Here is a 14,062-nt window from a genome sequence, read left to right on the forward strand (position 1 = left end):
ATGCTTCACTACTTTATTTTACTTTAGGGAACACTTTTCTTAACCGACATAGACCAAATGATCTAAGTGTGAAATCCGTTGTTATTTACCCTTACACCGATTAAATGTGGTCTACCGGCCAAAGTAGAACCAAACATAAATGTAGCCTTCTAGGTGGATCCATTAGCTAGTCTTCCTATGGGGGCAACATAGTTCAAGAACTAAGAGATAGTATATTACCTCTTGATAACACTTGGTAGTTAGGGCCTCCTCTCATGGGAATCCATTGGATGAGTATTTATCTTTAGGAAGTCAACATCTCATATAGAAATATAGGGTAAATCTTACTCTTTGGGAAGTCATCACCTCCCATTGTCAAGTTCACTCGGTGCTAAGCTAAGTCCCTTTATTGAAATGTATTTAAGCCTTTAATTAGAAATCATAGCTTAGTTTAGGTCATAGGGTATATTCCTTGTGTAATCATCATCATCAATAGCTCAACAAGAATTGTATGAGTATAAGTCCTTTCATCACAATTCATATAAGTGAGGTTAACACATTAGCATTTTATAGCATATCAAGGCAAATTGATAGTTTTCACCATCCTTATATCACATACACCTTAATCAACCTCACAACATAGTCAAGACATTTCAATTCAAAATCATACAACCCTATAATCCTAGTATAAGTCATAATCCAATGTAATATCATGACTTAACAATTGGAAATAAAGGTAGAGATTCTAAAACTTACCAAGTTTTCCTCATAGTCTATCATCAAGGTCTTACCATCAACCCATAACTAAACCCAATTTGGGTATTAACATCATCACACAATGATAACCAATAAGATAATAAGGCCAATTGCATCTCTATAACATAACTCAACACTAGATCATAAGTATAGACAAGATACATAGGCTAATTTCACATTACAATTTCATAACCTAAACCACATCTCAAGAACTAGCATGATAGGCCTATAATTCATATTAACTCAATCATAATAAAACCATAGGATAGTAATCAAATCAATAACCAACTCAGTTGAATGATCACAATACAATATAGGTCAAGATCACAACTTAGGGTTAGGGATGAAGGTTCATATTCTTCAATTTAGACCAAACCACTAACAATTACCATAATAGAGTTGAATTACATGTTAATATAATCAATATAACCTAAAAAAATCATTTACAACTCAATTCATAACTTCAATTTCGTAGTTGCATGAAACTCATAAGAAAACTCAACTATTGAAATTTATTTTGAAGGAACCCTTTGAGGAAAGAGTCTTAAAAGTGAATAGAACACATACCTTAACGTTTGGAAACAATTTGATGGTGAATTCGTCCCTTTCCATCCTCCGAACCCTAATCCTTGCTAGTCTTCAATGGTGAGTTCAAGTAGAGAGAGAAAGAAGAGAGAAGAAAGAGAGTTTATTTCAGAGTTGTATTTTTTTTTTTAGAATTTAAGAATACAATGGTACGAGCCTATAGAACAGATCCTGTTCAAGTAAGGTCGTAGAGTTGTCTTTAGATTAATGAGGGTTGGAAGTATTTATATTGGGTCTTCAATCATATTAATTAGACTCCTTTAACCCATAATTAAATCACCTAAACCTCTAACTAATTAAATGAGACTAACTTAAATTAGGTAGAAAACTCAACCCTCACAGACGAAACCTCGATCGATGGGCCGTCTGTGAGTCGACGGTCCCGCACCCCTCTCGTCCTGCACTCCGTCGATGAGTTCAGAGACTGTGCAAGAGAGGGTATTCCATTTATTGTCTAAGTGTGGGACAATGGTGGCATCGATGCCCTATTAATCCACACCTGGGCCGTTTTCTGTCTCGTCAATGCACACTGACAGGCAGTGTTGCATCAAACTACTAGGGTCCTCCTCAAGGGCCCTTGGTTTGTCCTTGGGGATTCATACCCGAACGTTTCAACCATAAAACAACTCTAAAACCTATTAGCTACCTTTCACAAATTTTTGTACCATTCTGACTCCTAAAAGTTAGTCAAATAGGTTAAGACACACTAACACCCCTTTGAGCCAACTTTCCGGATGTCATGGACGTTTTGGTTCTTAAACCTCCTAAATAACCTATGTTCATTAAAAATGGACTTAGAAATAGTACTTAGACCTTATGAAACCTATGTTAATCTTTACGACACGTTTTGAATTTTCACGGTGTTACACCTTATGAGTCTGAAAACAGTTTACACACACTCACATGAATGCAGTTATGCATCCTACTTTCCCTTGAGATAAAGCTGGAGTGTCTTGACACCCAGTGAAGGATTTTTAATAACACATGTTAGGTGGAGTTGGATCAATAATGAAGTCGGAAAGGCACTGCTACCGATAAGTTACCCCTCCCTAGCTCGAGCTTTCCACTCGGGTAAGCCAGTGTTGATACCTATCTTATTAAGGTTTTAACCTAGTAAATCTAGAATATGGTTATCCTAGAAGATTCCGCTTATTTGCATCATTTGCATATAACTTAGTGAGCCTCAAAATAAGAGTTGAGTCCATTCAAGACATATATCCCTCTCTTACTTGACCACTTAGATCATTTTATCTGCTACATAAAAATGCATTTATGTTGAAAGGCTCGATAAGTTGACTCATTTTGGAGTGACTAGTGTAATAAAAAGAGGTTATCTTTTGATTTTTACACAAAAAAGAAGGAGAAAACATAAAAATATTTCTTCTTTTAGGAGTTATTATACCTTTTTTTAAAATGAAATCAAAGATTTTTTCAATCAATTACAATAAAAATTTAAAATTTATGTTTTGTTTTTTAAATTGTAATTAATTATTAAATAAAATTACAGATTACATAATTAATTTAGAATGTATTAAAAATCAAAAAAAAAAGTTACAAAGTAACTGTTGATAAATTGTTTAAACTAATGGGTTTTCAAAAATAATTTGTATAAATTGGTTGTGATTTAGATACTTTGAAATAGTTTAAAAGTTCAACTGATAATTAAAGTCATTTCATCACTAATATCATTATAAGTTGTAACAATAAGAGAAAAATTAATTAAATTAATCACTACAAAAATTGAACTTATAATTGCTATTTAAAAGGAGTAAAAAATGTGATTTACTATTTTGCAGTAACCATATTTAGTGAGTTTGCAAATAAATTTTAATTTTTTATTTTTATGTAATTTTGATACATTTATTAATTCTATATTAATGAGTTTTTAGAATTTGTGTATAATAAGTGAGAATGTAATGGGAAATTTAAAACTCGCTATTAATGATTATGAATTTTTATTTTTCGAAGAAATAAATACATGGTAATACTTAGAATTTTTATTTTTTAAAATTTAAAATAATAATGTATACTTATTATTATTCTTATTACTTTCTTTGTGACAATTTTTAGTTGTTAATCAAAACCAAAACCCCTATTTGACATTCATGTCACCCAGTAATTTCTATGTCTTTAATCCATAATTTCTATTCCTATGACTAACTTGACCACGTTCATACTTCCCAATTGAATCTGAAACATGTATTGCTCTCACATATTATCAACAAGGTTGAAGGGTCCGATAAAGTAATATTTTTATTCATATGGCTAACTTGACCACATTCTTTAAAAAATGTATTTCCACTTGGAAGGAAAGAGATGGGGAGAAGGATAGGTATGTTTCTCCAAAAGAGCGTCGAAAGCCTAAATATTCTAGAGTGGCCGGACTGATATGCTCTCACGTATTGTCAACAAGATTGAAGGGTCCGATAAAGTTTTGAAGGAAATGAAGGAAGATTGATAAACTCTCAACCAGACGGTGACCTCCCATTCCGTCTCTATAAATCAGTTGGAGACCCAAATGAGTTAGATCTCTTCGCATCTTGACCCAAGACAATAAGGTGAGTTGTCTAGTGATACTATGAAAAACCCCAAGAATGAAGTTTGAATGGGTACTTGCGTCGTGCCACGACGTTAACTAAGACGCTTCTTGGGAGGCAACCAAGTTTTTAATGCTTTGTGTTTTTATTTTGAATATTGGGTGACAATTGTGCACGTTGAAATATCGAATGAGTTTGAAATATGCAGGTTGGCGAGCAAAGAGTCCATTCGGCGATCCCAACTTGGACCATAGTCGGACTTAGGGAAACATCAAGTTGGAGTGTGTAAAACTTGGTATATCTATCGATGAGTCGGTGACTCGCTGAATAGGTCGGCGAGCCTAACTTTGTCCGCCATTTTGAACCCCAAAATTGACTAGAGATCCTGTAAAACTCGGCGAGGAAAGTTATCTGTCGATGAATCACCGACTGATTCGACGACGATGACTAACATGTCGAATGGGCCGCAAACAGGCCAAAGGTTTAAAATTTCGAACTCTTTCATATTCCATCGTTTTAGCTTACACAATCGCACCAACACTTTAGATTTTGTATATTTTGCATTTTTATCGCTTTTTTCTCTTTGGTCTTGTGTTCAAAGTTGGATCTCATTGTCGACTAGCGTTTCAAACTATTATTTTGGCTCAAAGGTTGGTTTTCCGAACCCTGAACTCTTGAATAGCGGTTAAACTTGAATTCACTTGAGAAATTTGTATTGATGGATGTTGGGCCTGAAATCTTATTTGTTGTGCTAGCTTGTGTATCGTAGTTTCATAATTGTGCTTAATTGCTTAAAATGTTGATTTCCTGAGTTTGGTGCTTTAAAATTAATTGTAAAGTATTGGGTTGCGGTAAATTGTTGTTGGGTCTAGTGAGGGTAAAGTCTAAGTAACCCCTATTGTGTTAAATGATGTACTTTTCCCAATGATGGAGCGTTTGAAGTCATTCTTAAGGACAAAAGTCGTCAAATGGCCAATTTTGACCAAACCGGGGGAAGTCTAAGTACCTCAGATGCATAGGTTGTATGGGTATGGGATTAATTGAATAAGTGTGTTATTTGATTTTGTTTTGTGAGGGATGTGGACTTGATTTTGGGAAGCGGGGTCAAAAATTGGCATATTGGGTAGTTAGGTGAGCAGAGTCGAGCTCGTCAAACCACTTAACGGTTCGCCAAATTCCCCTTTCATCGCCTTTAGTTTCATGATTTGGCTAGTTTAAATTCTTCATTTTGTGGCGGGAAGCCTAAGCTCTTCGAGTTTACTCGGTGACTCGCCAAAAGTCTCCCCATATCCCCCTTTTGGCGCCCCTAACCCCTAAAAATACTGTTAATTTTGACGGGCTAGTTTGAGCTTGCCAAGTGTTGTCGGTGATTCACCGAAGGTCCTGAATGTCGCCGACCTTCCATTTTTCTAGAAAATGTTTAAGCTAGTTCTCTCAGCAAGCCCGATCTGGATCGCCTAAGAGACTCAGTGATCGGTTCAGCGAGTCTTTCTACAACTTGTTGTCTACATTTTTTTTGAAGTATTTCTAAATTTTTTCGATGTGCTTTGCAAATATAGCTAGACCAGAGATATGTCACCCCATAAGAGAGAAGAGGTAATCATGTTAAATGAGGATGCAACTTTATACAAAGGGCAAGACAACAAAATTAATCTTCCTACCACAGGTGGAAAGGGTAATGAAAAGGGAAAAGCACCTGCTCTTGGGTCACCGTGGGTCAGTTCCGACAGTGAGGGAATTTAAGCCACTCACCTCACCACTTTTAAGAGTGAGGGTGAGCATCAAAACCCTCAGGCTGACATTTCTAATCCTGATGGTGTACAGACCAAAACATAAAGTCAAACCGAATCGATAAACCAAGTCAAATGAGAAAAAGACCAACTTATGATTTGGTTTGATTGTTTTGGCGTTGGAAAAGAAAAATCGTTCATTCTTGATTTGTTTTGATATTAATAAAAAAAATATTCAAAGTGAATCCAACCCAAACCGACATAATACATATACAATTTTAACTTTTTGTGCATAAAAGTATTTATATAATCTATTTCGTAAATAATTTTAAATTATTTTTATTAATTTACAATATGTACAAATTAGATATATATTCATATTTGGGATCATAACTTGTAAGTTATATATATATTTATCCATTAATTGGTGAAATAATCCAAGCCCAATATAAACTAAAAATTTAAACCCTAGAAACTAGTCATATTCTCACTTTTCACTTTTCAATCTTTGAACCTTCCAAAAAGTTGATCAATCTTTGTTCTTCTTATTCTTCTCATTCATATGCTCATCTATTTGGTGATAGTCAGGTATGTTTCCTTTTTCCTTTCTTGCAAATATAAATTTATAAATGAAAATCGTCACTTATTGTGGTTGCTGCTATCACAAGTCTTAATTTTTTGTGTTTTGATTTCATAGATGGAGACTACGGCTGGAGCTGATGTAGAAATGATTATCGACAATCCTCCGGTTGTATCCATACCTCAAAATAAAGGTAAAAGCATTGTTCATCTCTGCACTCCTCCTTAATAGAAAAAAAAGAACAACCGCAATAGATTGCAATCCTACAAATGGTAATACAGGGAGAGAAACATCACAGATTTGGGATCACATTGCTTAATTTATTGCTAAAGGAGGAAAACGAAGAGCAAAATATAACTATTGTGTAAAACACTTTGCTGCTGAGACAACAAATGAAACTTTTCTATTGTGGTCGCATTTAATTGACATACGTCTCAAATCTACCTTTAGATTTGTTTATAGAAGAAAAACAACCTTGAGAACTGTAGCAATCAAAGTAGGGGGGAGCGAGAAAATGGAACAAGTTGTATAAAAAAATTATGTAGAGGATATCAGGAGGGTCATCGCCGAATTTGTCATTATTGATGAAAAACCATTTAAATTTATTGAAGGGGAAGGTTTTCAAAAAATTGACGGCCTAATTTTGAATTACCTCCACGGGTAATTGTGGCTAGACATTTTTTGAAGATCGATCAAGAAGAGAAAGAGAAGCTTAAAAAACTTTCCAAAGAATCAACATATATGTGTTACTAGTGATTTATGGAAATCAATTCAAAATTCGACGTATATGGACGTGACTGTTTATTGGATTGATGATGAATGGAACTTCCATAAAAAAAATTCTTAATTTTTTTCAAACTCCGGATCACAAGGATGAGACTATAGCTAAAGATATTGAAGCATGTTTGTTGGATTGGGAAATCGAAAACTTGTTTACACTGACTTTGGATAATGCATGTGACAATGATGTTGCCATTAAGCATTTGAAGGCACGTATTGATGAATTGGAAAGGGGTCATATACAGAAATGAGTTTTTACATGTTAGATATAATGCTCATAATTTGAACATAATTGTAAAAGAAGGTTTAGATGACAAATTGAGTCAATTTCTTGCATAAAGAATCCAGTTAAATATGTCAAGTGTTCTGCTTCTAGGTTTGTCTCTTTCAAGTCATATGTTGAGAAGACTAAACTATACACTCATGGTCTCTTAAGTCTTGATGTTTAAACTAAATGGAATTCTACATATATGATGTTAGAAATTGCTATAAATTTTGAAAAAGGTCTTTGCAAGAATGTATTTGGATGATCATAACTATTGAAAGTATTGTCTTCAAAGACAATGAAAGGACATCCAACTACAAATGATTGACAGTTTTTGAAAGGTTTTATAAAGTTTCTTAAAATCTTCTATTAGTAATTTGAAATTTTAAGGAGCTTATATGTTACTTCTAATCTATTCTTTCATGATTTTTTTAATGTTCGAATTTCTATACTGAGTAATCTTATGGCGAAGATCTAATTTTGATTGACATGGATTGATGAAGGTTAAGTTTGATATATATTGGGAGAATATTGATAAACCTGAAAATTTGAACATGTTGTTGTTCATTGCTACTGTGTTGCATCCTAGGTATAAGATGTGATGTGTCAATTTCATTCTTAGCAAAGCATATGGCTCCTTAGAGGAAAAATTAAAGGCAAATAATGTGGAAGCTGTGTTAAAATGTTTGTATAATCACTATAATCATTCTTCAACTAAAACTTTTACAGATAACATTGGAGGTGACACTAACATTATGGGTGAAGTTGATGATATATTGCCTTCTCAATGGGAGAAACAATTAGAAGGTGAGGAAAACATTGGTAAAAATCTAAGCTTGATCAATATTTGATGGATAATGTAGAGAAGCCAAATGATTTTAATATCTTGACTTTGTGGAAAAATTCATCGAATATATATCCAACTATATCAAAAATGGCAAGGGATATTGTTTCTTTTCCCGTGTCCATTGTTGCATCTGAATCAATTTTCAATATAGGTGGTTGTATTCTTGATTCATATCAGAGTTCTTTATAACCAAAGACATTAGAAGCACTTATTTGTACTCAACAATGGATAAAATTGCAAGAAGTTACAAAAAGGTACTTTATTAATTTAATTCTTAATTCTCCATTTTTGCCAACTTTATGCTAGTTGAGATCTAACAAAGTTGAGTTGACAAGTGATTCAATATCTAATTACTCCTTGATGTGCTAATAATTCTTTTCCTTTCAAAATGTCCAGGTGCTCCTTTGAGTGTCGATTAGTTCAATGAATAAGATTTTTGCAATTCTTTTGATATATAGGTAATAGAGTTTTACGGTTCTTTATTATCTAACAAAGTTAATTTTATAAGTCTAGTTCCTCGTTCACGTGCTGATAATCTTTTTTTTATAGATTGTATGTCTAGGTGATCGTTTGAGTATATATTAGTTCGGATGAAGAAAACACATGCAAGTCGAACCTTGGTTTTCGGAGTTCGAAAGAGAAGGGGAAGAAGCGGAGTAGAGGAATTGGTCAACTCATCAGGCTCATGACCTGAAGATTGCAGGTTCGAATCCTGTCCCCGCCTAATCAGTGGAACATTGTTCACCGGGATAGAAGGCCGGAGTGGCTTTGCAATTTTTTGTTGGAGTTTTAAGAGGATATTTTACTAACATAATGTGAAGTGTTGTGTTTTTAATTTTCAATGTTAAATAGAGTTATTATTTATAAACTATTAGGAAAATGCACAAGTACCCCCTTAACCTATGCCCGAAATCCAAAAGACACACTTATATTATACTAAGGTCCTATTACCCCCTGAACATGTTTTATAAGTAATTTTCTACCCCTTTTTGGAGCTTGAAAAAAATCAACCAGCATTGGACCCACAAGATAGTGTCACTTAAGCCAAAAAGGGGTAAAAAATTACTTATAAAACAAGTTCAGGGCGGTAATAGACCTTAGTATAATATAAGTGTGTCTTTGGAATTTTGGACATAAATTGAGGGGTACTTATGCATTATCCTTAAACTATCATGTGAGGATCTTGATAATCAAAACTTGTAGAAATAAGATTGAAATGAAATGGTTATTGAGCAGTTGTCAGGATGTTGGGTTATTGAGCAATTGTTAGGTGGTGTTTCTCTTCGTATATTCTTTTATCTCGATGTGTTGTCTTCTGATGTTATCAAATCCTCATTTTGTGGTTGTTTCCTTTAGTTTTCTGTTGGGTTTATGATGTCTTAGTGCGATGGGTATTGTTTCTTAATTGTTCTTAGTCATTTCCTTGAGTTGGCATAATATCGAGTTCAAAACTTTGAAGATTTGTGGTCTATTAATATTTTGTAGCTTTGTGGTCGTTCTTACTGTTCTTAGTCATTTACTTTAGTTCTTAGTTGTTTCCTTAATCGTTATTTCTTTGTTGCTCCTATTCCCGGATCTGCTGCTTGACTTTGTATCGGGTCTAGCCGAAGCTTGTGGGTTTGCAGCCAGTAATGGTATTTCTTGGCTACTCTTTTAAGTTTTGTTTGTTGTTCCCGTCTATGCTATTTGCGTTGTGATTCATGTGTTGCATTTAAGTTTGATATTGTTTAAAGTTATCATTAACGGGTCTAGGCTTCCAAGATCATCTGATATGACTTAGCATTTATAGTTTATCCGCATTCTTATTCCAATAGTTTACTCTTATCTATCTCTTGAATATCTTTTGTGGTCTTATGAACTAATGTGGTTTGCTTTAATCTAATTTTGCCTTCTAAAATGCTTACATTTGCCATTCGAGTTGGTCAGAAATCTTGTTTTTTTATTGTATTACTATTCAAGTCTTAGTTTATGTTTATTGATCTTTGAGATCATTTGAACTGGGACATTTTTGGTGTTGATCTCGCTAAACATTTAGTCCCCTGATGTTAATTCCGTGTATTTTTTTATGATCTACCTAGTGCATCAAAAGAATTAGATAATTAATACCTTTAGTTTATCAAGCCATATTTGTACCAAACTAACAAGATCCTCACAAATATTATGATGTTGAATTGATTTCTCTATGATCTCACCTGGGCTTTGCATTATAAGGACCAAGTTAAATACTAGATCAAACATTTGTATGCTAACTTGAATTCTCTACATAATTTTGATATTGGTGTCCTATGAAAGTCGTCTAGCTTAGAACCAAATTGATCAAACTGCTTCTGCCTACAAATTATCTACACACAACGCTCAACAAAATGAAAGAGTGAGACAACAAATTATCTGCATCATAGGAATATTGGCTTCTCCTATTGTAAAATCTAAAAATTCTTTTAAAACCTATTTTATTTTAAAGTATGTTATGTATTTAAAATTTTCAAAAATATAGTAATATCAACAACTTAAAAAATTTTGACTCTCAATATTTCATACGTGCTCACATAAATGTTGGGACAAAGAGGAATATATATTTGATATTTGCATAAAAAAATATTATACATCATAATAATTAAAAATTCAAAATATTAAATTAAAATGGGTGTTTTTTATATCTTATCTGGAAAATCATGGCAATCTGCAAAGTCACGTATTTAAAAAGTTGCAACTGATTGAAAAATCACAATCCTTTGAAAAATCACAACTTATTGAAAAAGTCACAAACTCTTTGGAGAAAATGACAACACTGAAAAATCACAAACCCTTTGAAAAAAATCACAACTTTTCGAATTAGTCACTACCTAAGTTAGGATTATTATAGTAATTTAACATTCATACTAAAAATTTATATTTTTAAAGTAATATAAAATATAAAATATAGATATAGATCGATTTATATATAAATCCATATTGATTTATAATATCAATACAATATATCTATTCATCTATATCCAAGTTATGGTCAGACAATCGTATCAGACAAACATTATATCAGAGTTGCACCATTGATTTTGTGTCCTTCGCATACTATGGATTTTTGTGTTCAAACTGATGTTTCTATTTTTTCGGCATTTATATTTCGAAATCATGTCAGATCATTCTTTACTGTTCAAGTCATTTCCTAGTTTAAAGGATTTTCCTTGCGAGTATGCAGGCTATACGTGCCCTGTTACAATCAAAGTGGCAAATGTGGACCATAGGAAGATTCTTCAGTGACAAACCAAATAATAAAAGGAATTTGATTGCCCAAAGTATGGCAAAATAAAACACCCAAGCCAAAATCCTGCATAGTAATTTGATGAAGGTCCAAGCGGCTAGGGCAGAGGCTCAAGAGCAAAACAGGCTCTTCATTAGTATGAAACTATTCTATAGCTAATGCATAGGCAATACCATTACACCAATAGATTCTTATAATCTAGCAAGATGCTACAAATTCTTAATAGCAAAAAGAAAGATCTTCTGTTGTTGGACTGTACACTGTTGTGATAAAAATTACAGCACGGATTTAGCAAAAAGTGACAGAATCACCTCACAGAATGCATTTCACCAGCTGGGGAAAAACAAAGGGAGAACAAAACTTCAGCCAACTTCACTATTTCATTTTTCTTGAAATTATTTTTCATGTTTGTTTTTCCTTGGCTCTCCCTTCCCCTGTTACGTCTTTTCTTTTTGTATGTGCTTGGGTAGGCGCAGGGAAGGCTGGTATGTATGTTTAAAGGGATTCACCACTTGCTGATATCACTCTGATTATCTGGTTCGGAACTCATTCCTGAATCTAGTCAGATTGTGGGAGAACTTATCTCTGTTCTTCTGATCCAAGCTTCGAGTTATGTCAGCCATAAGTTTGTCAAAGCACAGTGAAAGACGGTGTTGTTGGTCTGCTGGCTGCAAATAAAAATGGATAAATGGGAGCTGTCAGCACAAGTGAATCGGTCATCAGTCCCGCAAGGATTGCTCCACATGATACAATGATAATTACCAATCCACCTCTTCCGCCTTGTAGCAGGAAGAAAGACATATTCGCAACAGTGATACCAAATAAACCAACAATATAGAAACAGACAAAATAGATTATCCCTAACAAAAATTTGTTGGTCATACCTGTGAAGACAAAATCTGAGCTCTTAAGTTTGAGAACATCTGCAAGGTGCGAGTCATAATCGTATCAGGTATACTAATAACCAACAATTCCTCTCCACTATGAGCACATTTTAGAATCTAAATCATTCTTGCTTTCATAATATAATGCATTCACTAAATAATTTCGTCCTATCGACAAAATCACAAATATCAAGAAATCTGCGGTGCAGGTGGTATATAAATGGTTAGCCCCCTCTATAGATCTTTTGCATCAAAAGTCGAATAATCCACTGGATTAAATTGATTGCTTTAAGAAGGAATATTGGTCATAAGGAAACTCCATTAAACCATGACAACTTTTTAGAAAGAAGCAATGGAGTATGCAGAGGGACAACATCTGGCACAATGGATAGGGAGACTATTTTTGGATCTTTAATTAACATAGAAGTTTTTAAAACTAAGACCACATCTCAACAGCAAATGCAGGACTAAATCTTCTGATTAAATCAACATTCATAAAGTTATGCTTTGTTTTCATAACTACTATAATTTCATGAAATCAAGATTGTAGATACTGTCTCTTTATCTGTGTGCCTGTCATAGTCAAGTTTGCATCTTGTAGTTTTTGAAATAATAAAAAGAAAGGAATCTTAGTGCTACAAAAATCAGTGTCACCTCTTCGCTAATGAGTATCATACTCAGCATCGGTCGACTTAGGCTCCACTGGTTGCCACAATCTTCAAATAAAACAATCTCCAACACAGTCTTCAATATCTATCAGGGAAAAGGATCACGTTGGCATAAGAAATGAATAAGTTCAATTTCACGAGACATTATTTCCTTCTAATTCAGTAGCCTACTACTGTGAGGTAAAAGTTTTAACCAATGCATAATTCTTACCATAAACATTGTACTCCCATAATAAATAAGGCAAGCAAGGGGAGAGTTTCAAAAAAAGTAAAATGGAAAAAGTGTCCACTTTTGATTAGCTAGTTTCCAAGAGGGAGAAGGTCTAATGGCAAGTGATAAGGTAAAGACCATAAATCAGTACAAAGAAGGTACTATGAAGGGAACAAGAAGTGAATTACAAAGTTTGGCAATGTCCTGAACAACATACGGTGTAATCCCACAAATGGGGTCTGGAAAGGTTAAAATGTATGTATATCTTACCCCTACCTTTATAGGGTAAAGAGGTTGTTTCCGATAGACCCTCTGCTCACAAAGATAGTTATTCAAAGAAGGGTTGCAAAAGAAAAATGACAAAGAAATATGAAGATACAGATCAAAATGGAGCAATAGATAGCAAAAAACACATTCGATTTTTTTGATAATGTTAGTTCTCTTGATGGAATACTGAATTTGATACAATATGAAGGATAGCTTGATTATCACCCACAAGTTACATCATATTGATTTATATAAAAATTTACCGAGCAACTGTTTTATCCAAACTAGATCACGAGTTGCTAGAACCATTGCTCGATTTTCTGCGTTTACACTAGATCAAGCGACCACCATATGTTTCTTTGCCCTTTTAGGACACAAAATTACCTCCAACTAAAACATAATATCCAGACATAGAATGTGGTGATCTATCCATTCAACACTTGCATATCCAATGATAACTCATGGCATCGATCCCAGAAGAGTAATCCTTTGTCTGGAACTGACTTGGCATGTACGGATAACTGCATCCTAATGACTACCACAGGGAAAATCCATAAACTGACTAACACTCACGGAAAAAGAAATGTCAGGTCTAGTCACGGTGAGATAACTCAACATATCAACCGACTATCTATATCTTCTACGATCATTGAGCTCCACTATCCTGGCAACAGTTTGGCATTCAGCTCCATAGGCCATCATTTTATGTCTCCT

At 33.9% G+C, this 14,062-nt stretch overlaps 1 protein-coding gene and 1 long non-coding RNA gene across 8 annotated transcripts in view; one reads left to right on the forward strand and one right to left on the reverse strand.

Moving 5' to 3' along the window:
• Positions 1 to 6,024: 6,024 nt before the first annotated feature.
• LOC112940727 (uncharacterized) lies at positions 6,025 to 9,841 on the forward strand. The gene is made up of 6 exons (XR_003245006.2): positions 6,025 to 6,175; positions 6,285 to 6,360; positions 7,942 to 8,019; positions 8,211 to 8,313; positions 8,456 to 8,517; positions 8,609 to 9,841. It is a non-coding gene; the product is annotated as an uncharacterized lncRNA (long non-coding RNA).
• Positions 9,842 to 11,428: 1,587 nt separating this feature from the next.
• The window catches only part of LOC101262148 (uncharacterized), a 40,605-nt gene continuing 37,971 nt past the window's right edge, over positions 11,429 to 14,062 (reverse strand). For 4 of the 7 annotated variants that reach the window (XR_011221057.1, XM_010321355.4, XM_026030213.2 and 1 more), the window contains 3 exons: positions 12,857 to 12,955; positions 12,203 to 12,241; positions 11,429 to 11,986 (listed from right to left, as the gene is read on the reverse strand). Coding sequence is in view for 5 of the 7 variants with exons in the window: in XM_010321355.4 (XP_010319657.2) it covers positions 11,849 to 11,986; positions 12,203 to 12,241; positions 12,857 to 12,955 (276 nt within the window). In the remaining 2 variants the exon portion in view is untranslated. The remainder of the gene's footprint in view (positions 11,987 to 12,202; positions 12,242 to 12,856; positions 12,956 to 14,062) is intronic. The other 3 variants (XR_011221058.1, XM_069297714.1, XM_026030219.2) reach the window with 1 other exon arrangement.

The sequence above is a fragment of the Solanum lycopersicum genome, chromosome 1 (assembly GCF_036512215.1).
Source record: "Solanum lycopersicum chromosome 1, SLM_r2.1".
Lineage (NCBI taxonomy): Eukaryota > Viridiplantae > Streptophyta > Magnoliopsida > Solanales > Solanaceae > Solanum > Solanum lycopersicum.